This window comes from Lissotriton helveticus, chromosome 1_2, assembly GCF_964261635.1.
Source record: "Lissotriton helveticus chromosome 1_2, aLisHel1.1, whole genome shotgun sequence".
NCBI classification, from domain to species: Eukaryota; Metazoa; Chordata; class Amphibia; order Caudata; family Salamandridae; genus Lissotriton; species Lissotriton helveticus.
The window spans coordinates 210,620,148-210,643,229 of record NC_136058.1 but is presented as its reverse complement, the minus strand read 5'-3'; the positions used below and the strand labels follow the sequence as shown (position 1 = coordinate 210,643,229).

Here is a 23,082-nt window from a genome sequence, read left to right as displayed (position 1 = left end):
TGGTTTGTCTTTTTTTTTTCTTTTTCCTCGCCTGGTTTTGGAATGTTTCCACTTGATGATGCTGTTTGTGGATCTGGCGGTTTCGATGGCGGTTGGCCCTTCGATAAAAAAGCAACATTCGTAATTGAAAGATCTGATGTTTCTTTAGTGCTGGTAGTCTCGCTCCTTTCAATGTTTGAAACTAGCGGTGGTCTAGTTATTTGTGTATCTGGATCAGATACCACGCTTTCCTCAGATGAAGTGTTAGGATTTTTGCTGAAACTTTTGGAACGTCATTTTCACAACAGCCGTTATTTGCTTACACTCGTAGTCAAAATCTAAAGGAAATATTAACATCTAAAAAATCCACATCTACATTTAACCATCTGGGCATGAGGAAGTGTTACAACTGTGTCAATTGCAATAACGTTATGCAACAAAAATGTATAACGCATCCTAAAACGAGAAAACATCAACCTCAACCATACCTCTGATTGCAACACTACCAACGTCATCTATGGAATTAAATGCCCGTGTGGCTTAATGTATGTTGGGAAAACTGAAAGAAAAGTGAAAACCCGCATAGGTGAACACAAGAGTACGATCAGAAACAAAAACACCAATTCCAATTTAGCAGTTCACTGGCTAGAACATGGGCACAATATTGCTCAACTCAGATTCGTGATTATAGAAAAGGTGATAACCAAAGAGGGTGTCGACAATAGCAAGAAGCTTTCACAGAGAGAGGTTTTCTGGACACGTAAATTACAAACTATGATGCCAGATGGCCTCAATGACAAACTAGTCTTAAGTTGCTGTAAATATCAAGGCAATTCATGGAGCACGTACCTATCTCTCTTAACTCCTATTTTCTTTTTTTCATATACACTCATTGTTTCACACACACTCTTTATTAGACATCCACTTACACACAACATGTTGTATACATGTAATAGTATTTTGTGAAATGCATATCTCCACAAATTGTACTCAGGATGTTTATTAATACTGTTAGTTGTGTTCCACTTTCAAACTAGGATGTTGTTTCACACTCATGGGTTTCTGCACTATTACTGATTTTCATTTATTTTCATTATTCACACTCTGTAATATTCGTCTATCAACCATGCTTATGTGTATAGATTTGGTTCACGTTCGTACGTAGAATGGGATTTTGTTCCCTGTAGTCTGTTTTTTACAGCCTCGCTATGGCAAGTGGAGTGCAGTAGTTTTCTTCCGGGTAGTAGCGGCAGTCTTCCTTCTATGTTTACACTTCGATCACATGACCGGCTTTGTGTACATTTTCAATCGACGCGTTGAAGTTGGTTTAGCGGTGTAATGGATATCTTGATTTAGAAGATACTCTGCATTCAGGATTATCTGGTAAGCCGGATTAGAGTTTCCACTCACTATTTTTACCGGATATGCGTCCGTAGTGATAACGGTAGTCCTTATTGCTTCTTCTTGCGTTGCAGAGTGGGAGGTAGAGTACCAGCGGAGGGTCGTGGACTTACTTGGACCCCTCTTAAAATCCTACTACTTGCGGAACCCGCTTCGCGGGTCCCGCTGCGCACCGGAGCCACAGGAGCCTGTCTGTGCGGCGTGTGAAGGTACAGGGCTGCGAGCGAGCGGGGCAGGACTTCGTGTACCAGAAGCCTCTGCTGACCGCGCCTCCCGTCACCTGGCCGCTCTCCCTGGCCTCCACGCCCCGCCTGTAACTTCAAAAAGACTGCGAGATCTACACGTCGTGGGAAACCTTGTTTTTTATTGTCGAGTACCAGCGGAGGGTCGTGGACTTACTTGGACCCCTCTTAAAATCCTACTACTTGCGGAACCCGCTTCGCGGGTCCCGCTGCGCACCGGAGCCACAGGAGCCTGTCTGTGCGGCGTGTGAAGGTACAGGGCTGCGAGCGAGCGGGGCAGGACTTCGTGTACCAGAAGCCTCTGCTGACCGCGCCTCCCGTCACCTGGCCGCTCTCCCTGGCCTCCACGCCCCGCCTGTAACTTCAAAAAGACTGCGAGATCTACACGTCGTGGGAAACCTTGTTTTTTATTGTCGAGTACCAGCGGAGGGTCGTGGACTTACTTGGACCCCTCTTAAAATCCTACTACTTGCGGAACCCGCTTCGCGGGTCCCGCTGCGCACCGGAGCCACAGGAGCCTGTCTGTGTGGCGTGTGAAGGTACAGGGCTGCGAGCGAGCGGGGCAGGACTTCGTGTACCAGAAGCCTCTGCTGACCGCGCCTCCCGTCACCTGGCCGCTCTCCCTGGCCTCCACGCCCCGCCTGTAATCCCACGGACTATCTATTTAAGGGAAGGATAGTTCCCGCTAAGCGGGAGCGTCCCGGGAGAAGCCCGGGACAAGGGCGGGACCGTCTGTGGCCGTCAGGGGCCAAAGGAGGCTGGGCTGGGCCAGGTTATTTACATCGAGTACTGGCGTTTTATGTGTTTCTGATCACCTTTCGTTTTTTCTTGTAACTGGGTTGCGGAAATTCTAACTGGTCAGATTTTGTCATGAGTCATTCCGCCCCCCCTGGTGTAGGCACCTCTGTTCTTGGCCCTTTAGATACATTTTTTTAAAAATCTACCAAGGAGGTAGATATGGACCTACTCCTAGCAGAGAGAAGAGCAGAGCGCCGACGATCAATTGAGCAGTTAAAGAAAAACTCACTGCAGTCACAAACAGTTTTAAATTCTACCCATGATATGGCTGCCCAAGGGTTGAGCTCAATTGAGGCCGATGCTACTGACATCAACCAAACCCCAAGAATATTTAGATTTCCAATTATTTCCCCGCTCTGTGTCAATGCCACTAGCGGAGATCACCTGGTTTGCCCGCCGGTTGATCACTCTAGTTTTGTGGAAACAAATACCCCCTCTAACAATATCATTGATTTGGACCCTTGTCCTATGTTGCCTAACCTTTCACTGGTTGGTATAGACCTAGGCGAGTGTATACCAACAAATAGTAATAGTAACAGTAGATCAAAGCCTGTTGAGGCTAAAAGGGTTGTGCATTCCCCACCGAGGAAAAGAAGGAGGAAGGGTGGGGTAAAAAGGAAAGGTCACAGTGGCCAGCTACCTTCGCCAACTCCATATAAATCAAACACCGAGTTGGTGTTACCATCTATTGTAGCGCCACTGGTTTCAGATATACAGGTGTTGGTAACCCCTGAGTTACCTAGTGAAGGAGTTCATGAGGTGTCCTATGTTAACATAGAGAAGCTCATTAAATCATACATGCTACCTGTCTTGGAGCGTGTTAGGACTCTGGGTGACAAACTGGACCGCCTGCTGGCGAACATTGAGCCTACACACGCCTTTAGCGTGGACAAGGCCAAGGGTCCGCCAAATATACCTTCCGGTCTATCGCAGGGTGCTGGCACTATAAGTAGTTCTATTACTAAACCTACCAAAAGTACAGCAAACACAGATATTGTTACAACAACTAATAAAGCACTGGTCCTGGCTGCTAAACCCCCTACAGCGACCAGTATTGCTAAAGAAAATCCTAGGGTGGCAGTCAACAAACCACCAGGAAAGGGAGTTGTGTCACAGACAAGGAATGGGATGGGTAAAATTGCTAAACCTACTGGCAAAACTAACAGACCCCTTCCACACAAGAAAAATGTAGATTTGCCCCCGGATTCTACGAATTATGTAATTGTTATGACGGGCGTGCCACCAGTTGCGGAAGGAGATAGGGAAAACAACGAAAGTTTAAAAAACAAAGTCATCTTTTGGCTGAAAACAAATAGGCCCCTTCCTTCTCATCTTAATGGGGATATTGTTACAGTCAGAAGATGTCGGTGGGTAGGGGTTCGTCCCAAGGATATAGAGGGGGATATAGTTATTATTAACTTTAGGGATCACAAAGTAGTATCCCATCTCTCAGATTGGTATGTGGGAAGTAATGAGGGAGGGATCTCTACGAGGAATCTTACATATTTTTACCCCGAGACCCTGATCAATCCATCAGATCAACCTCCTGCCAATAATAATAAATACGCCAAAAGCCTCCTTAAATGGACTAATTTTACCCCTAACTTTCATGGATTCCAATTTAATCCTGAGGCGCAGTATCGTTCCTACATTCAATCTAACTACAACTGTCCCGTACAGACGCCGGGTTGGGCTAAGATCAATACCCAGCCCAGAGGCCCCCCAGTTCTACCTGATCCACCATTCCCCAATAAGCCCCTGTATCCATCGGTTCCTATAACACCTGCCTTTACACAGACACAACAGTACCCAAGTTTCTTCCCAGCACACCCTTTTCCAAATCGGTCGACTCAGTCCAAGGAGCTTCGGAATATCCCTTTGAGAAATCTATATGACCCACTATCATGGCTGTCGACTAATGATTGACCAGCACTTTCGTCTAGGGTTGATGTTCCTAATTCTGAGTGTTTGAGGGGGGGAGATGTCCTGGGTATCCCTTCAAATGTTGCTGTAAGTCCGGAAGACCAATTTTATCAACCTGTGTAGGGCTGTATTGTTTATAGAGGAGAGCCAGATATACCAACTTTGGTACCCACCCCTCTGCCTACCAATGATGTTATTATTGTAGGAGCAAGTTCTGGGCTAACTAGTCTGGCTGGGTCAATGTGTCTGTTAATGGATGGTCCGGTTATAGATGCAGCGGGGCATGTTGAATCCTCTTCCCTGTCTACTGAACCCTGTCCAAATGTTGTAACAAACTTGTGTGATCAAATATGTGAAAAGAATACAATGAGCGGCGTGCACCTGACGGTAAGCCCTTTCCTGACTTCATGACTACACGATATGAAGCCAGAGTGTAGTAACGTGATGCATGGTTATTAAGAACCTTTGGCCTTTTTTGTTTGTAGGAAAACGAAGCGTTTATTTACTACTTTTGATACGCTCAATACGTATTTGCAAAAGGTATGCATTCAACTTTGTGTGTTTTTGGCGGGAAATTCTGGTCACATCAGTAATCCAGTACTGATTAGTGCTTTATGTTGGTTTCCACAGCATAGTGATACCATAGTTCAACATCCAGGTACTTTGTGGTTTAAACCTTGTTTTATTGTTTCATCTATTTTCTCGTCTCGTGGTCGTTGTCACATTCATATTTCTATCATTCCATTCACGTTATGTGTGGGTTTCGTCGTGTTGAGGTGTCACAGCATTATGATTTGATCTAAACACACGGGTGGGGAGACCTAGGTACGCGCCTATTTCCTAGCACCATGTTATTCTTTCCTGGGCTCATTCTATGTGGCAGCATTAACGAAGTTTATATGAAACTTTTTTAAATGAAACTTTATGTTTGTTTTGAATTTCAGTGGCCCCCGAAGAAGAGACTGGGGTCCCGAAATGCATCGGGCTCATTCGAAATGATCTGGGGTTGAATTTATTATGCAATTGAATAAATTGTATAAATATATTGCGTGTACAAAAACAATGTGGAAGATTTTACTTTTTTATTTCATGTACATTCATGTATGCATTTGATCAATAACAATACTGAAGTTGAATTACACTTGTGTCAACAACAATTTTTGTGTACTTTGAAATATTGGTTTTCGTATAAAAGTGTTGAAAATATGTTACATTTTTTTACCATACAAACATTTTCTTGGTAGTGCACACAGGTCATCAAGTGAGCGTTCTCTTGATTGTCTTGTATTCATTCTCCATGTGGGACAGGCAGCCCACATTTACTGTGTAGCACACTCACAACACGTGGATCTGATCAAATTGATACTAAGATTGAGAAAACATTAGATTTAATTTATTCAAAAAGGTGCCCTCCGTTAATCCTTTTTGTTATACCATAAGACACTTTAATCTCTTCCTCCATTTTTTATTATTTTTTTTTCTTCCTTGTGTGTTAAAACATATATTTTCAGAAAGGTTCAAAGCCAATAGTTCTTTTTCTGTGCATCATTCCGAATCATCTTTTCCTGTTTTGTGCTTTTAAGCTAAATTATGGTTTCAATGCACACTCTAAATACACCTGTCCACTAGGAAGCTCCTGTACTTTATATTACAATTATTTCCCATGGTTAATTCTTTTTATTGAGATTATTGTAATGAAACATTTTATTGGAAGTATATAGCTACCATTTTTAGGTCTCATCATGACATCTGTGTATGCAATATAAAACACGCATTTGGAATGTAATAAGTCTCGCATTTACGAGAGTTTGAGCTATCGGCATTCTAAAGGACAATGCCTTTTATTTATGTGTTGCTTTTTAAAACCTAAAAGAAAGGCATTAGGCCAGATGTATCAAGCTAAATTGCGATCACAAGCGCTGAATTTTGCAGAATTTCAGCGTTTGCAATCACCATTTAGCTGTGTGCAATGTAGGAAAGAAAAACCTACTGGCAAAATAAGGAATTGCAAAATTTGCGATTCCCTATTTTGCGCATGCATTTAGAGAATCGCAATTTGCGATTCCCTAAATGCTATTCTAGCAAATTGCGATATTGCTGTAGGAATCGAAAATTACCACCAACTTCAAGTAGGTGGTAATTTGCGTTTTCCTAAAAAAAAATGCCCATAGGGGTGCAACAGGGTGTCCTTTTGGAACTCTTGCACCCTTGAAATTGCATGAGCAATTTGCGAGTACCTACTGGCTACTACCAAATTGCGCATGCAATTCTCATTCAGTTCGATGGGCCTCCTGGCCCATAAAAATGAATGGGAAGGGATTCCTTAATTGTGTTACTGTTTGAGGCATTGCACAAATACTTTACACAAAGCCTCACTGACTTAAGCCTTAGTACTCTGTGCCAAGCTACCCGAGGGTTCAGCACAGATTAATTTGGGGCTTGTTTGTGACTTCACCCTGACAAGGATTGTGGTTGACGCCTTAGTAGGGTTTCACCCCCTCAATCAGTAACGCTATTTCTTACACCATTCTAAGTATAAGTTCTATTATCTTCATATTTATGAATTAGTATTGTAGAAATCTCTTTAAAAATTTCTACCCTTCCCCCGCCCCATATGCTTTAGAGAAAGAAAGACAAGAAAAAAACAAAAAACATTGCCATTTATTGTCTCACTATGAGCTCGCCTCATGTCTTTTTTACTGATTTTACCCTCCCTGAACCCCCCTCCCTGAACCCTTCACTCAACCCAACCCTCCCCTCTCACCTCACACACCACCCCCTACTCCATAGAGGAGGATTCCTCTCTTTACCCAGATGCTGTTGGATTAGGCAGCCGAAAGAGACACAGCAGTGATGGTGACCCCTCTCTCCCATAGCCACACCAGTATCTTAAATATCACCATGTACATTGAAAAGAAAAACATATGTTGTTAATCCTAAAATCAGATTTCTACAATAATGAAGAGGAAGGAAGAGGATGAAGAAGAGGTGCGCCGAATGCTAAAAAATCTTTTTTTTTTAAATCAAAGAGCAAATCCCCCTTGAGAGATTAAAAAGATATCACCTATTCCTGCATCTCTTCCAGCATCTCTTCCAGCACCAATTAACCCTTTTATAGCTTTTATAGCTTTAGCTCATGATACATAGTTTATCATCCGTGTTGCTATTCTACAGTTTTCTCAGTGGCTTCTCTCTGCCATTTTCCGCTTCTTGATCGTCAAAAAAGAAATATGTATGACCATTCTTAAATACTTTTAGTTGTGCTGGTTCTTGTAGATAGGCTTGACCCCCCAAAGCCTTGATGGGATCAATGTACTGTCGTAACTTCCAGCGTTTCCCCATAATAATTTTGCTTAAGTCAAATCTAACAAAAAAAGTTATTGACTCTATTGTAACTGGCTTATTAGGTCGAGCTTTCAGTGACACCGCCTGTCTTAGCAAAAAATTACCCATGTAGATTAAAAACGGACGGGGATACTGATTGCCCTTATTCCGTTGGACTAATGGTAGTCTATGGACCCTTTGTAGTTGCGAGTCCCAGTCCCAGTCAGAGAGGTCCGGGAATGCCTTTTGGAAAAGTTGAACCATGAACGCTCTCGGATCTCCACCTTCGGCCCCTTCTGGGATAGCAAAAACCCCAAGATTTTGTCGTCTTTGTTGGTTCTCCATGTCCTCAACTTTGGTTTGCAGACTTGCAATCTGGGCCTCATGTGTGTTGACACGTACCTCTATACAAGTGGATTGTTCCTCGGTATCTACCACCCTTTGCTGTAGTTCTGACATCTCTAGCGTGAGACCCCCTAGTTTACTTTGCAGCGTATTTAAAGACCGCTGCACTTTGTCGTTATCTTCACACATTTGCATGTAGTGTTGCTGAGATTCAAGTCTCTGCTCACTAAGAAGTTGAACTATCAAGTTAAGTGATACATCCTCTTTACTGGACCCATTCTCATACTGCACCTGAGCAATCGACTCATTCAGACCCCTGTTCCGGTTATCCATACTATGAGTCGGATCGTTGACGGTAAGTGTAGCCGGGGATACGTTTTGAGCAGGATAGACAGATGTAGAGTTATCACATACATTTGCATTTTTTGTCTGAGTTTCTATGGGGGCTCCCTCCACTGGGCTATTCCCTGACAATCGGAGTGCCATCGACTTCACCCCGCCTTTAGCTTGCACCCATTTTCTTAAAGGGCTGTTATCAACAATAGTTTTAGCTTATGCCACAGATTGCACATGAGTTGATGTTTTAGTTTTATTTCTAGATTTTCCTCTAGCCTTTTTTTACAGCGGAGCTTTTGCTCATACCAGGACCAGGAGGGTTTCTGGATACAGCTTCTGCCATTTCTTCAAACTCATCGTTAGATCCATAGTCTATATGAGAGTCTTCCCCTTCCATCATATTATCTATGGCCGCACACATCTTCTCCCCCAGCACTGGTATTGAGGTTAAACCCGGGTTATTTGGGGAGAGCAACTCAGGGTCATCAGAGCCGGATAGTACTGGTGCATCCAGGTTGTTAAGTGCAGCTCCCACACACAAGGATCCAGGGAAACTTATATGCTCCTTGTCTGTTATTACTGCTTTAATTTTTGTTACATTTGTCAGTGCCTTATTATTAGTAGCTGCCCCTGCTCCTGCTCCTGCCCCAACACCCTCTACCTGTGCGCAGGTCAGTTCTTCACTTGCTCTGACAGCCTCTTTGGCAGGGATTTGACGGGGTTGAGACAAGTACCCTATGGGGTAGATCTTCGGGTGCAACATTGTTTTGTATTAGTGCTTGCATTGTAACTGTAACCTTGCTGCTTTGTTGCACTGCTCAAGCCGCAACACTGTTACTACTGAGCACCCGCTGTTCTATCTCCTTTCCACTTTTACCGGCTGAGTGCTCGGGCGCTTTTGGAGGCTGTAGTGTTGGGGTTTTTTTAGAGGTAAGCCTGCTCTCTCCTGTACAGCCCCATCAACCCCGAGTTATTAGTTTCTTCGTTTGCCACAGTCTTACCGGCACGAGTGATCCTTGCCAGGTTCTTAGGCGCCATCTCCTGGTATCGTGAAGCCTACGCCCACATCTGTACACTGTTCTCCACAGGGCTCTGAGGTGAGTGGATGAAGAAAGAAGCCAACAAACGTAGCTCCAATCGGCCCGAAGTTTTTGTCAAAGATGGGCGTTTTACTCGCAAAAGTCACCAGACGCGGGCCCCGCTCAATCGCAGCATCCGCCGCTGCTCTCCACGTCCGTCGCCTAACACAGTCTTCTCCCGTCGATCCCTCCAGCCAGATCCAGAAACCCGCCTCCACAGCACCTCCAAGCTGCTCCCGCTGTGACGGCAATGACTGCCTGAGCAGTCCACGTAGAAGATTGCAGATTGCTGATAGCGTCACTCCCCTGGTCCGCAGCTCACGCCGGTTCCCTCCAAGTAGCTCGTGTTGCCGTGTAACCGCTAGCGTACCGTCAGCATGTCAGCTTAGCAGTTTCGACGGGGGAGAATAAGCATTTTTATATCGATGAGTTTGTAGATTTGTGAACTTGTAGATAGCACTAGTCTCTTTGGCCGTAGTTTGCATTCTTCATATCGGCGAGAGAGGGGTTTCCGCTGCTGCTCTCAGTGGCGGCTTCAGTCTGCCATCTTGCTCCCCCCGGCACACAGTATTGTTGAAATCTCAGACATGCATCTATTTCAAGAAAATCTATTTGTGATTAATGGGGAAAAGGTGAACATGCTTTACTTTAATTACTCCTTTTCCACACAAATCAACTCTTGGGTTTAAAACTAAACACCAAACCTGATTTTAACTTTCCTTACACATTAAGTTAAAGGTCTGCATATACTTACAGTAAAAGATGACTAATTTTGTTTTACAGCTTTGGATAAAATCGGTTGGTATCCTGGACTTGAGGAAAAGTACATGAAAGCAATTCCAAATGTGACAATACCTAACACCACCTGCCACCTTCCACGTGCTGATTCATTTCATGTGTTCAGGGATCCTGTCACAAGTGACCTTCCTTGGCCAGGAATGATATTTGGCCTCACAGTGCTTTCGACTTGGGTTTGGTGTGCAGACCAGGTAAAGGCGCCTTCTTTTATAATTTGCGTACACGTTTAATATCTTCAATTCAGTCATGTACTCATTTAAGGACCTGCAGTAATACTTTATTCATTATTTAATGTTCAAGTTTTTTTTGCATTGACAGAGCTTGATTGGTAAGATGAGGTCCTAATAATTTGGCTTCTGAGTATTTTATCCTCTTTGCCCACATTTATGACCATCTTTGTAATTTTCCAGGTTCTGTTTAGTTTTGAAGAACACCTAAGCAATCAGGAGGAGAATTCTGTAACAATAGGCACACAAACAAAAGGGTCATACGCTCTCTAATTTGATTATGTGCCCGGGGACAAATGACAAACCACAAAAAGGTAGTTGGCATTTGATGGATTTTATGTGGTAATAATAATAATGCTTATTTGTATCCATCCTATCACTAAATAATTGGAAGTTAGTACAAGCATTTTAAAGTCGGAGCCATGGCAAAACAACAACAATGCTCTGAGTAATTCAGTCTGTTTCATGGAATTTCACGGGTTCATGAATAGCTGTAGTCAAGACAGTGCAGATGATGTCATCAAAAACCTTTGTAAATTCCTGCAAATCCAACAAAGATATTATTTTTTGGGGCACAGTAGTATACCATACTAAATTTCAGGCCGAAGACGACCTTTAAATTGAATTGATGTGTTGAGGCATAACTTACAGACTCTTGCCTTTCTACAAGCCAACAGAAGTTGAAATTATTGATCTGTGCCAGATTACTCAGACAAGGGAAGAACTGGACAACACAAAATCTATAGTCTAAGAAGACCAGTGTGCCTACCAGACTGTCATCCCTGGCATCTCCACCTGAGCGTCAGGCCCAGCAGCACCAAATAAGTGTGCTAGTTTTATTTCAGGTGGACAAGATACAGAGGGAAATAAATTGGCCTATGCCCTACTTTATGTTCCCCAAGAATAAACTACATACGCATTTTGCTAAAGGTCCATTTAAACTCAGACCCAAACTACCCCTCTTACAAAAAATAGAAGCTAGGCTTGGTGAAAACATTTACATCAAACTCTAACGCCATCACAAGCCATCAAAAAGGGGCTCCTGGTAGATAACTCCAGGAAGGAGTATAGGTCTGCTGTTGCAAAAAAGCAATATGAGCAACACAGTTGGCCATTAATGTATGTGTTTGCCTAAAGTTCAGGACATAAGTCAATTTTGGAACTGGTTCTACCATCAGTACAGAAATTGGCAGTAATATTTCAATGGCACTATCGCAAGAACACTTGCTATTTCCTAGAGAGCTGTAATTTATAACATGATTTGAATATTTCCATTGATGGCAATAGCCTTGAAAAGCTATAGATGCAAGAATTTGTTGAGAATCTAATGAAAAATGCTTGACTCTCTAGGAACCCTAAAATTGTTGATATCCATATGACTATTATGAATGTGAACCTTGCCTTTTGGGAATGCAAGTTTCTTTTGGGTTTTTAAGCAGCTTCTAAATCTGTGGCTATTTCTAAGCTATGGAGGGGAGGCATTATATCCCAAAACACAAAAATGGAAATAGGTCATTAACAAATAACTACAGCTTAATTGCATTATTAAATGCAGCCAGCAAGTATTTAGCCAAGACCCTTTTGTATGACTTAGAGTACTTGATCGAACAGAAAATATGATCCCATTTATTCACAATGGTTTTAGGAATGGGGTGAGTGGTGGTTAATGTAACCACCCTAGTTTAAATGACATGTGCATCTCCGGCTGCCCATAGAAGACTGGACTGCTGCTTTATTGACTACAATAGGGGAGTTAGACCTTAAGTATATAGGAAAAGGACGGATGAAAATCAAACAGCCTTCACCTTTTACCACATACATTGTTTTCTCATTGCCATAGAATTTGTGTTCTTCAAGGAAGGAAGTTTGAAGGTTTTTTTTCTCCTTCAATTTTGCAATCAAGGCCATTGATTAGAATATTGTATACTTACGACTGAGTTTGCACATGCAGATCAAGGCACCTTCTTTTTCAGTTTTTACACGTTTATTTTCTTTTCATATTTGGTCTCACCTACTGTGAACATGACTAGTGGGCTAGTGGAGGAACTAAGAGTGACAATCACTATCTATTTCAGAGGTAGTTCCATGCCGTTGGTCCATGAATAACAAAACTAGATTTTAATACGGAACCCAACCTAGAAAATTCTTGCTCTGAAATTCAGAAATATTCTTCTGTTTGTGATATCCATTTAAGCATACTCATACATTTTCAGGAACTCTCCAAAACTACTTCATGCAAAATTTAAATTTGTAAGAAAAAAAAATTCGGCTTGAATATAAGATGCGGAAATAAGGCTTTGAATACACTCATCTTTGTTACCTTAATTGTCCAGAACTCTCTTCAAACAAGTTCATGTTAAATATATGAGTGTTCCCTGCCGTTTCCAACCTTGGGAACGCACTTTCTCCTGTAGTTTACAAAAGAAGCTTTGCATGAAGAGTGTGCTTTATCTGTTTATTGTTCTGAAATAGCCAGACATATACAGGTCTGATGATTTTAACTGAAAATTGAAGTGCCACACCCACTGTTATGCCTCATTCCTGAACTTACATTTGCCAAAGCAGAAAATTGAACACAGATTTCCAGATTTGTAAATGCAATTTATCAGTCTTCCAGAGGGGGGAAATAAGATGGCAACGATTGAGGGTTGTGTTGTCACAACTTTCACCTCATACATTCTTGTTAGTACCAGTTCTATCTGTCTGGACAGCTACATCTGTGGAAACTCTTAGGTGTTGTGTAGGGACTGAAGATCTTGCTGCACAGAGTTTTAATGCCCATTGTTTTGAGGAGTTAGTAAGATTACAGTTGCTAATATCATCCAATCAGTTGTGTGATAAATAATTTATTGGATGGCCCAGTAGATTCCTCTTGCCCCCAAAACTAGTAGGTATTCCCTGTGGGTTGTTGTAGTGGAAGAACAATAGAGGTCTCTCGCTAGCCCCTCTGATCCTCACACACTAAAGTGGTTAGTGTGTGGACCTAAGAAGCATATCTTCCAGAGACACAGCAGAGATTTTTTATGGGGACTCTGAACAGGTTCAATGAAGTCAGTAAAAACTTGAAGTTGTATTTTCTATATTTTTGGTGCAAGTCACGCAGATAATTGAGAACATGCAGACTGCTAGGATTGAAAGAAACACTGATTTAGGTGGGGGGATAGCGAGGAGCTCTCCAGCCTCAGTAGTGTCACTGCCCCTGTGATGGAAAACAGACATCGCAGTTCGAGACATAGTGCAGATTCAGAGATAGTAAAGAGTCCGTGAACAGCCTAGTGGAGTGCATGGAGGGAAAACGTGATATGGGCATGTATCTGTGCTGGTTGTTTTGGGGAATTACAAACATTTGTCATGTTTGTGTTGATGCATTTGGTTTTGCACAAATTGTACATTATGGCACAACTTATTTTTTAGTGATCACATATTTACCTAAAGCAATACATATGAAAATTAGCAGCGAGATCATTAAATGCATCGTCTCATTATTACTGACTTTAGAAATAATTGTGCATGATTTTAGAACGTCTTTGTCTGCCTTCTGCTGACCTTGAGCCATCTGCTGGTTGACGGAGAGGACATGGCTCATTGTCATCATCAGTATCAGACAGGTACAGGGGTATGCCTCGTGTTGGTGCTATGTTGTGCCACATGGCACATGCAGCCACAATTCTACAGCTGGTTTTCTGACTGTACTGTAGTAGTACATCACCACTCTTCTGAAGACATCTGAAGCGAGTCTTAAGCAACACAAAAGGCCCTCTTTATCACGTTACGTGGTCTGATTGGAGTGGATGGATCCAAATAAGGGGTGAAGATGATAACAGCAAATAATGATTCACTGTCATGAGTTACTGCTTCTGTACTATGTGGTACACAGTATAAATGAGATTTACCTAGTGAATATCCTTCCCCAAATTCACCACCATTTAGTCGTGTGTAGATACCTTAACATAAACTTAACTGCGACAAAGACCAAGTCTTAAGATTGATCTATGGCCCAGCAGTGGAAACACTAACATCACAGGTGGACCATTGGATTCAGCTTCCTCTTTCTACTGCTGGCCACATTGCCATCAATAAAATGGGGGTGCTGCCTCAGTTTCTTTATTTACTTTTTAATGTGCCCATACCACGTACAAACTCCTTCTTCAAGACCCAACGTAGCCTATTTCTATGGCTTATATGGACAGGTGAACAACCCAGAATTCGCTGAGATGTCCTCATACAAAAAAGTAGGATTTGGTGTCCCACGTTTCCAAATGTATTACCCAGCAGCACAGTGCTAGTTTGATCCCTCCTGGTTTCACTCTGATGCGCACCTCCCTTATGCGATCCCTGAAAAAATCTTTACAGCCCCGGCGACCTTGTGCACACTCCATCCAATGGACAAACCGTTAGACTCCAATGACATACAAACTCTCTCCAACACAAGTTGGGTGCGCCATAGACTTGCTCAACTTCTCAACACAGATAAACTTTACACTCCCGCAGTACCCCTGGCAAATAGCCCATGGCTTTCTATTACCCAGGAATAGCTAGTCCAACGCACATTAGCTGCCTTTGCACTCCACACTTATGGAGCTGTTTTCCCTGATGGGTATGTATTCTCCCATATGGAAGAAAGGCAGTTTTCCAGTGCACCGATGTTGAACATTTCATACTTAGGAGCTTACAGAGCACCCTACGTGCCCTGATTACATCCTGCCCATTAACCCTGGAGGAGTTCATGTCGCTTACGTTTGTCATCACCTACACCACAAGTGCTAGACTCACTTCCAAAGGCATGAGCCTATTGATAGTACATGATTCACAGCTTAGAGATACCTGGGAATTAGATCTAAGGCAACCCCTGCCTAACAAAGTATGGTGTGCCTGTTGTGCAGAAACACACTTGGTGTCCCTTAACCACTGACATAAGCTCATTCAGTATAAGTTCCACACCTGCTACAATGGCACGTATAGAACCCGTCCACCCCTCAAACTGCCCAAAATAAAAGGCCCTAGCTTCTGACTTTTCTCACTTAACATGGACCTGTAGGAGCATGGCACCTTACTGGAGAGATGCATTTGAAGACCTTTCATTCGTGGTTGCAGAGTCTAATATGCTGCACCAACACTAGTGAATTGTACACTACTCTCCAACCCCCCCCTTCTATGCCTAAGGACATAGGGCAACCACTGAGAGACTATCTGTTAACATGAGATGCGCCAGAGAAAGATACATAGAAGTGTAGGGCTCTGGGTTGCTCTGCACTTGACCCCCATGCAACTGTCCCAGCTGGTTATGCTTATGCTGTGTGCCTTCCTGTACTGTTTTTCTTTTTAGCATGTACTTCCTGCCTGGGTATCTGAACTGTCATCACTGTTGCGGTTATGTTCAACATCATTGCTCTCTTGCAATTTGTATTCTGTTGTTGCACTTTACGTTACCCAATGGCACTTGTGTTTGTTTATGGTATGATGAAAACTGATAAACAAAGATAAAAAAAGGTGGCTTCCGCTACACCTTCTAAAGTGCAGACGGCATAAGCAGATCTCAACTTTCCCCATCATCCCTCAAGCATGAGCCGTCAACATACAGTACATAATGGGATGGGAGATCAGGTATTTCATATCAGGTCTCATCATGGTGCACATCTCAGTCACATCAAGACAGTCATTTTCAACTTCCCCCCCCTTTTTGTTTCAGACAATGTCAACAATGTAGCGGGGTTTAAGCAAGAACACCTTTTCAACATAATGTCATCTGCCACCTATTATAACCTGCTTGTACTTAGTAAGGCAGCTAGTATTCAAATGCTTCATCTTAGTATCTGCACCTAGCATCTCCATTGAGTGGAGAACCATCACTATAAAAGGATAGCCCCTTATGATGCCCTCACTCTGCTGTATGCTCCCAACTACCATTGCCACTGTCTTTAGGCAACCCAGCACCCCTGTGTCAATTGGGTCCAGTGTGGCTGAGAAGTAGGCCCCTGGTCTTCGGAATTCACCATGTCTTGTGTAGGCATTGAGAGAGAGCGCCGTGTTGTTTTACTGCAATACAGAATTAACTATTTACTGTAATGTGGCATTCCTAGAGCCGGGGAGTGGCAAAGACTTTCTATGAGCTCAAGAAAGGTATTTATGTTTTTGTTGTCTATGGTAGTGGATCAGACACGTCCTTGTGTATTAAACTCTGTAGAGGCTTTGTCACTAGGGAAAGTTTGGTATCCATGGAAGACAGTAGCCCACCATTTCACAAAACATTCTGACTTCTCTCTGATTAGTGGGAGGGTTAATTCTTTTTAAATGGTAGTTATTCTTTCCTTGGATTTGCTTCAGTAATCCCACACAAGGTAAATACTAATAGCAGAGTGCAGAAATAATAGATGTGGTCGTATCTCCTGATTTGTCTGCTCAGAATATGGCATAACATGTCACATTGAAGATGTTCTCATCTGATTAATGCTTTCCAATTTCGCCAGGTTTATCATGGTGAAATGTTGCAGGGCAAAAGTTCAGACATGCAGCAAATTTAGCAAACCTCAGAATCCTCCTATGGATGTAAACTCCCATTTAAACATGAATCAGGATTTCTTTGGGACTCTAAGTGTGACCCATAGTGTTATTGTTTTAAAACATACAATTTACAGGAAGTAGGGTACCACAAAATCTCACCATTTGTGCATACATCAAAAGACCTTCTAGTTTATATTGCTTTGGCAAATTTGGATGTTAGTAATTTGATAGATTCTGACACTAGGAGCATTCATTATTATTGGCTTATAACCGCATTTTGTCTCTTTCTTTTTTGTCTGTTTCAGGTACTAGTCCAGAGGTCCCTCTCAGCTAAGAACCTTTCACATGCAAAAGGAGGCTCGGTGTTAGGTGGCTACTTGAAAATACTGCCCACCTTTTTTGTGGTCCTTCCTGGCATGATCAGCAGAGCACTTTATCCAAGTAAGATTGTATTCACTATCTTTTGCTTACACACACATAATGTTTTATTGAATTAAATATGGTTCTCCATTTTGGCATAGCAAGTGCCAGAACCCAAATTCAAACATGGAAAAGGCAACTCCAGTCCCTGGGTGGGTAGCAAAAAATAGTCCTATCTAGGGTCCAGTGGCCCTCTGAAACCTGTGGACTTCTGGTCAATTGTAACTGCCCCACCATTCACAGTGTAGATGTTTTCCAGGGGATGCTGAGATGGTAGACTGTAACTTTGTGATGTAATTGCCTTTTCTTTATGCAGATGACATACAAATATTGTTTAACCCGAAAGAGAACCCCTGGTATCCTAACTTTAGGTCACAAGCCATGCTTTAAACAGTGGCTTCATGGATGATTTGCCTAAATTGAATCCAACAGAATCCGAAATCCTACCTATCGTCAGCATAATAAATCGATGGGAATCTTCCCCCGAACCATTAAATCTGGGAAACTGTCCAGAGGAGGATTCCGGTATTGGCACTTTAGGGATTATCATTTACTGAAAGCTAAATCTAGGCAAACAAATTGATATGGTACTAAAGTCTTGCTTAATTTTATATCTGCACCATGCATCGAATAATGCCATTTCACACTTCCCCTAAAAATATTATGGTAGCTATCACTCTTGTTTAATCTTGATTGGATTAAGGCAACTCAGTTTATCTGGATTTGCCCCAATACTCACTAAACAGATTCCCAAAAGATCCAGAATGCACTGTTTCGCATCGTCTTTAATCTAAAAAAAAAATGTACTCCATCTCTGACCAGCTAAAGCAGCTTTTCAAACTTCCAGCGTGAAAATTTATTAAATTCAAAGCTACCTGCATCATGTGTAATATTTTTCAGGGCACTGACCCCATTTCTAATAAGGAAATTAAAACAATGTACCCCCACGAGGAAATCGCACTTCTCTTCTTAAAACATCTTCAAAATAAATTGTTGTAAATATCTGAAATTGCAAGGCAGATCATCTAGGCACCATGGAGCTGTACTAACAAATACTACCTGAAGTTAGAACAACTGTTTCCTATATGTTTGGATTGGATGCAAACCATAGAACATATTCTATTCTGTTGCCCACTGTATTCTGCTATAGCGAAATGGCTGAAACCCTACTGCCGGGGATTGGGCCTCCAGCATTATATACCTGCCCTTCAAATATTGAGCTCAGATATGAACATACTCACTGTTTTCTATGTGAGCAGATTTTTATTGGCAGTGGGCATGGCCAGATAACAACTTGGTCTCCTGTTATAATGCTTGAGCAGTTGCACTTTACCCAACCTGGTCAACCTACAGAACCATATATGGCATGTATGTGTCCTTGACTTGAGATATGGGAGTAGGTGTCAACACTTGTTGGGAAGGGGAAGGGTTTTGTTATGTTTTAACTAATATTTATGATTCTTGAACCATACTTGTAACTGTTTGTATGGTCTGTAACTGCAACAAAAGTACTATTAGCACTATTATTACTGCATGCATAATTTCCACTATTAGACATGGCAGGCCTTTCCTTTTTTGTTTTTTGTCTATTGTGAGTTGTGTTTCTTTTTTTTAGGGAACTAGGCTGATAGGGAAGTATCTTATGTGATATTTGTATGTGTGGGAGATCTCCAAGAGTGTTGTATTGTTTATCTATGAGCCAAATGTATTGTGTTTGAGCCTATTTCTACTGTACAACTTTTATGGCATATGGCCAAAATTAAGCATTTTCTACTATTACTACTACTAGAGATCAGTCCACTCTTCTAGATTATAGGAATGCATTAAAAACCTGGGAGCATATTTATGTAAATGTACCGCAGCGCTGCAAGACAGGGAAAGGACAAGAATGTGCAGTATTTAGGACAATATGGCGCATTCCTGTTTTTTAACAGCACTGGTGCACAATGGGCTGCAAGTGCCAATGCAGGCACCTTGGCACCGTGCCTTTGTTACATGCAGGATTTGTTTTGTGCAGGAATGGGTACCATCCTGCGCAAAAACAATCCCCTGTGGCATATTCCTTTATCTATGCAGAATACAGCACACATAGAAAGAGGAGAAATAAAGATATTTCTCCTTGTATCGGCTGCCCTGGGAAGAGGTATCTTTTTTGCCACATTCCCAGGTCTACCAATAATGATAAATCTGGGAATGTGTCAAAATCCATTGGAGTTGCATGGGAACAACCATGCAATGCCCATGGAAAGCCTTCCCAGGGCAGAGTAATGCAATGCAGCGATTTACGCTTCATAAACAGGGCCCTAAGTTTTTCATTTTGTAAGGTCGTTAGATCATTTGTGAGGCAGCTGGTCTTCGCCAAAAGACTCTCCAGAGTGCATGTGCGCTTCATTAAAAAAAATGTTAAATAATAATTTTGCTGACACTGCTTACAGTGGCAGTAGTTCCATTAATAGTGATTTTACTTTACCACTCACTTTTCTTAGATCAGCCGCTCTGGAATGGGCCTCTGTGCCACTGACATCACAGTAATTTCATGTTTCATTGCTTTGTTTTACTGCAATTTTACTATTTATGGATTTTGCAAATATTCCTGGCAGTATGCCTGGAAATCTCATCAGTAAATATAAGGAGGAAATTCACAAAGAAAGTATTAAATCAGCACCAACGGAAGTACTCTTATGAATGAATCACATTTACCTCTCCTCGGAATTTACAAATTTCCCCAGCAGTATGCCTTGAAAGTTGAGCCAAGTGCATGCTTCTAGGCATACTGTGGAGAACGTCTTTCGACATATTTACCAAGCTTCGATTTCCTGAGTAGATATCTCTCCATAGTCAAGGGCCTCGGAATTTGGTTCGGAGAAGACCTCAGATTTGAGGACCATATCAAGAAGCTGTCAGGGACCTGTTTTGCTACGCTAAGGGCTTTAAGAAAATTCTTCCCTCTGCTGCCCAGAGAAGCTAGGGAAACGGTTGCGCGTGCCCTCATCCTGTCCAGATTGGACTATGCTAATGCACTGTTTTGTGGTATCCCGGCGTATCTGGTCAAACGACTGCAGGTTGTCCAGAACGCCGCGGTCCGCCTCTTGTTTAGCATTCCGAAATGGCAGAGCGCTCGGTCACATATGCGCGCGCTCCACTGGCTCCCTGTAGCTCAGAGAATTATGTTCAAATCTCTCGTGCTGTAATTTAGAGCTGTCCATGACCTAGGCCCCGGCTACCTGAGGAAGCGCTTTTCCTTCTACACTCCTTCTCGCTGTCTCAGGTCGGCCTCGATGGCCAAACTGACTCTTCCCCGCTATAAGCGGGCTAGGCTGGGCGGCCAATCTATTTCAGTGGTAACTGCGAAGGCTTGGAATGCTCTCCCTCTTCATTTGCGTACCGCCCAGTGTCTATCCAAGTTTAAAAAGGATCTCAAGACCCATCTGTTTGTTGTCAGGCCTAGGCTGTCTCTCTGTGTTATGTTTGGTCACCTCCGCATCGTGCCAGGATACTCCCCAGTAGCAGAGCGCGCTACAAAACTACCTATAATAATAATAATAATAATAATAATAAAGGGTCAGGCACTGGGGAAATGATGCTCATTGTGCACGTGTATTTTGTATTACTATTCTCCACCCACAACTCTTTCCCCATGGAGAAACCCTTCCCGTACATCTCCTCTAGCATTGGAGGTGATCCGCTCACCTTTCTTTTCTGGAATGGGAGTTACCCCATTCTTTTGCTGGAGTAAATCAGCAATCATTTCAAGAGTGAAAAATAGTGGATCAGAGTTTTTGAATGCCCACAAATGTACAACTTTGTTGACATACACACAATTTACAAGGCTGACCATATTTTGTTTTGCTCACTTACCACCCATTGCGATATGCTGTGTATAGCTCTGCATTTGTCTAGAAGAGGTACGCTACAGAGAAATGATTTATGCTTACCAGGATTTCCTTTGTGAATTGCTGGTGGGTATAAATGCAAACATTTGTGTCCATAAACTTAGGGTTGTGGCCGCAAATGCCTTTGTGATTTTGCCCCAGTGTTTCTTAGGAGTATGGTTTGCCTACAAGAAATTGGGGGCTGTAGCTCAGTGGAGAAAATCACTGTATGCCAATGGGGTGAATCAGACTATTGAACTTATGCCTAAAAGTATACATTTGCCCTTCTATTGGATAATAGCATCATTATTAATTACAACATTTCAAAATGTGAAGGTTATTATAAGATTAATTATCATAATCAGAATTAGATTAGCTGCACCTGAAACTAAAACTCTTCATAGGCTGTAATGTCAAACAACCAGTCACTTACTAATGAATCAATATTAGCTGGACCCTGAAACTCCTGGAGAATGTCCTTGAAATGTGGTCCAATATATGGCCATCTCCTACACCAAGAATGCCTGCATAATTCTACAGACTATTTTGACAGGTCAATGTTAGAGTTTTCTGCCCCAAAAAACAAAGAACAGTAAAGCCTTGGGCTACTTTTGAGAATGATGGCTGGTTATGTTGTTCTGCAGAGAAAACTGACTTTCATAGATGTATCTTTCTCTAATTAGCATATAAATCACCATCCAAATACAGGCAGAATCCTATTGGGCAAATCAGATTTACCTCCTACCTACAACATATAAAGAGCAATATCGCCAAATGGCATCAGCATGCTATTAATATTAAAGCTTGTATAGCTCAACACCTGCACACACAAGGTTTCTCGATGCTAGGAGATGGGTAGGGTGCAGCAAAACCACTAACTCAAAACATCCAGGTCTTCAACTGTTTCTGAAAAGTAGTCAGTGAAGTACAGCTTCTCAAGGTTTGCTGAAGATAGTTCCGAAGCTTACAGATCTGATAGGCAACAGGTCGCCCATACGAGCCCGATTAACTCTCGGAACCGTCCATAAGGAGAGATCACTGGAACATAGGGAGAAAGCCAGTTGATACGGTCTCACCATTCTGTGGGGGTATCAGGGGCAAGCTCCTGAACTAGCTTTCTGCCCAAAGCACTGGTCTTTAAATTGGATCAGTTTATCCAATTTAAATAAGTGCAACCCCTGCAGGAGAGAAGAGGCAGATGCATATTTTGGGAGTCTGTAGAGCAGCCTGGCCACTGAGTTTTGTACCATTGCAGCCTTCCTATAGATGCTTTTTCAGATCCCAAATAGAGGACATTACTGTAGTTGAATTCAGATAGGATGAGTGCCTGAATGACAGTCCTTTGGCTGAAAATGGAAGAACACAAACGTTTTTGCACACTCATTCCAAGATGGCAAAACAGGTAGAGGCCAACTTCACAAATTGAGGCTTCTGGACAGCCTTTCACCTAGCAGGAAGTCAAGGTTCTTCACCCTTTTAGGCCGGCACAGGAAGAGAGCACAGGTGCTAGTGCTGTGGGCCTCATAGGGACGGGTTCTTTCCCAGCACCAGTATGTCAGTCTTTTCTTCATTAAGCTTCAGAGAATTTGTGTTCGTCTATGAGGAAACCCCATCCAGACAGGAATTCAGGGCCTCAGAGTTATGGCCCCAAGCGGATAATAGAGAGAAGATGATTATGTCATTCTTATAGGCATATAAGGTCAGGTTGAAGCCTTCAACCAGGTCATCCGGACAGAGATATTGAATAGGGCCAGACCTAAGGCTGAGCCTTGGCGAACTACTGAGGTAAGGGCATGTTGTGTGGAGGAGACATTTGCTGAGGAGACCTGGAATGTTT

At 42.5% G+C, this 23,082-nt stretch overlaps 1 protein-coding gene across 1 annotated transcript in view; it reads left to right on the top strand.

Annotated features, from left to right (window-relative positions):
• Positions 1-23,082, top strand: part of LOC144799843 (sodium/glucose cotransporter 4-like) — a 791,764-nt gene that overhangs the window by 386,785 nt on the left and 381,897 nt on the right. Inside the window, exons 7-8 of the mRNA XM_078671423.1 lie at positions 10,211-10,416; positions 17,259-17,394. Coding sequence (XP_078527549.1) covers positions 10,211-10,416; positions 17,259-17,394 — 342 coding nt within the window. The remainder of the gene's footprint in view (positions 1-10,210; positions 10,417-17,258; positions 17,395-23,082) is intronic.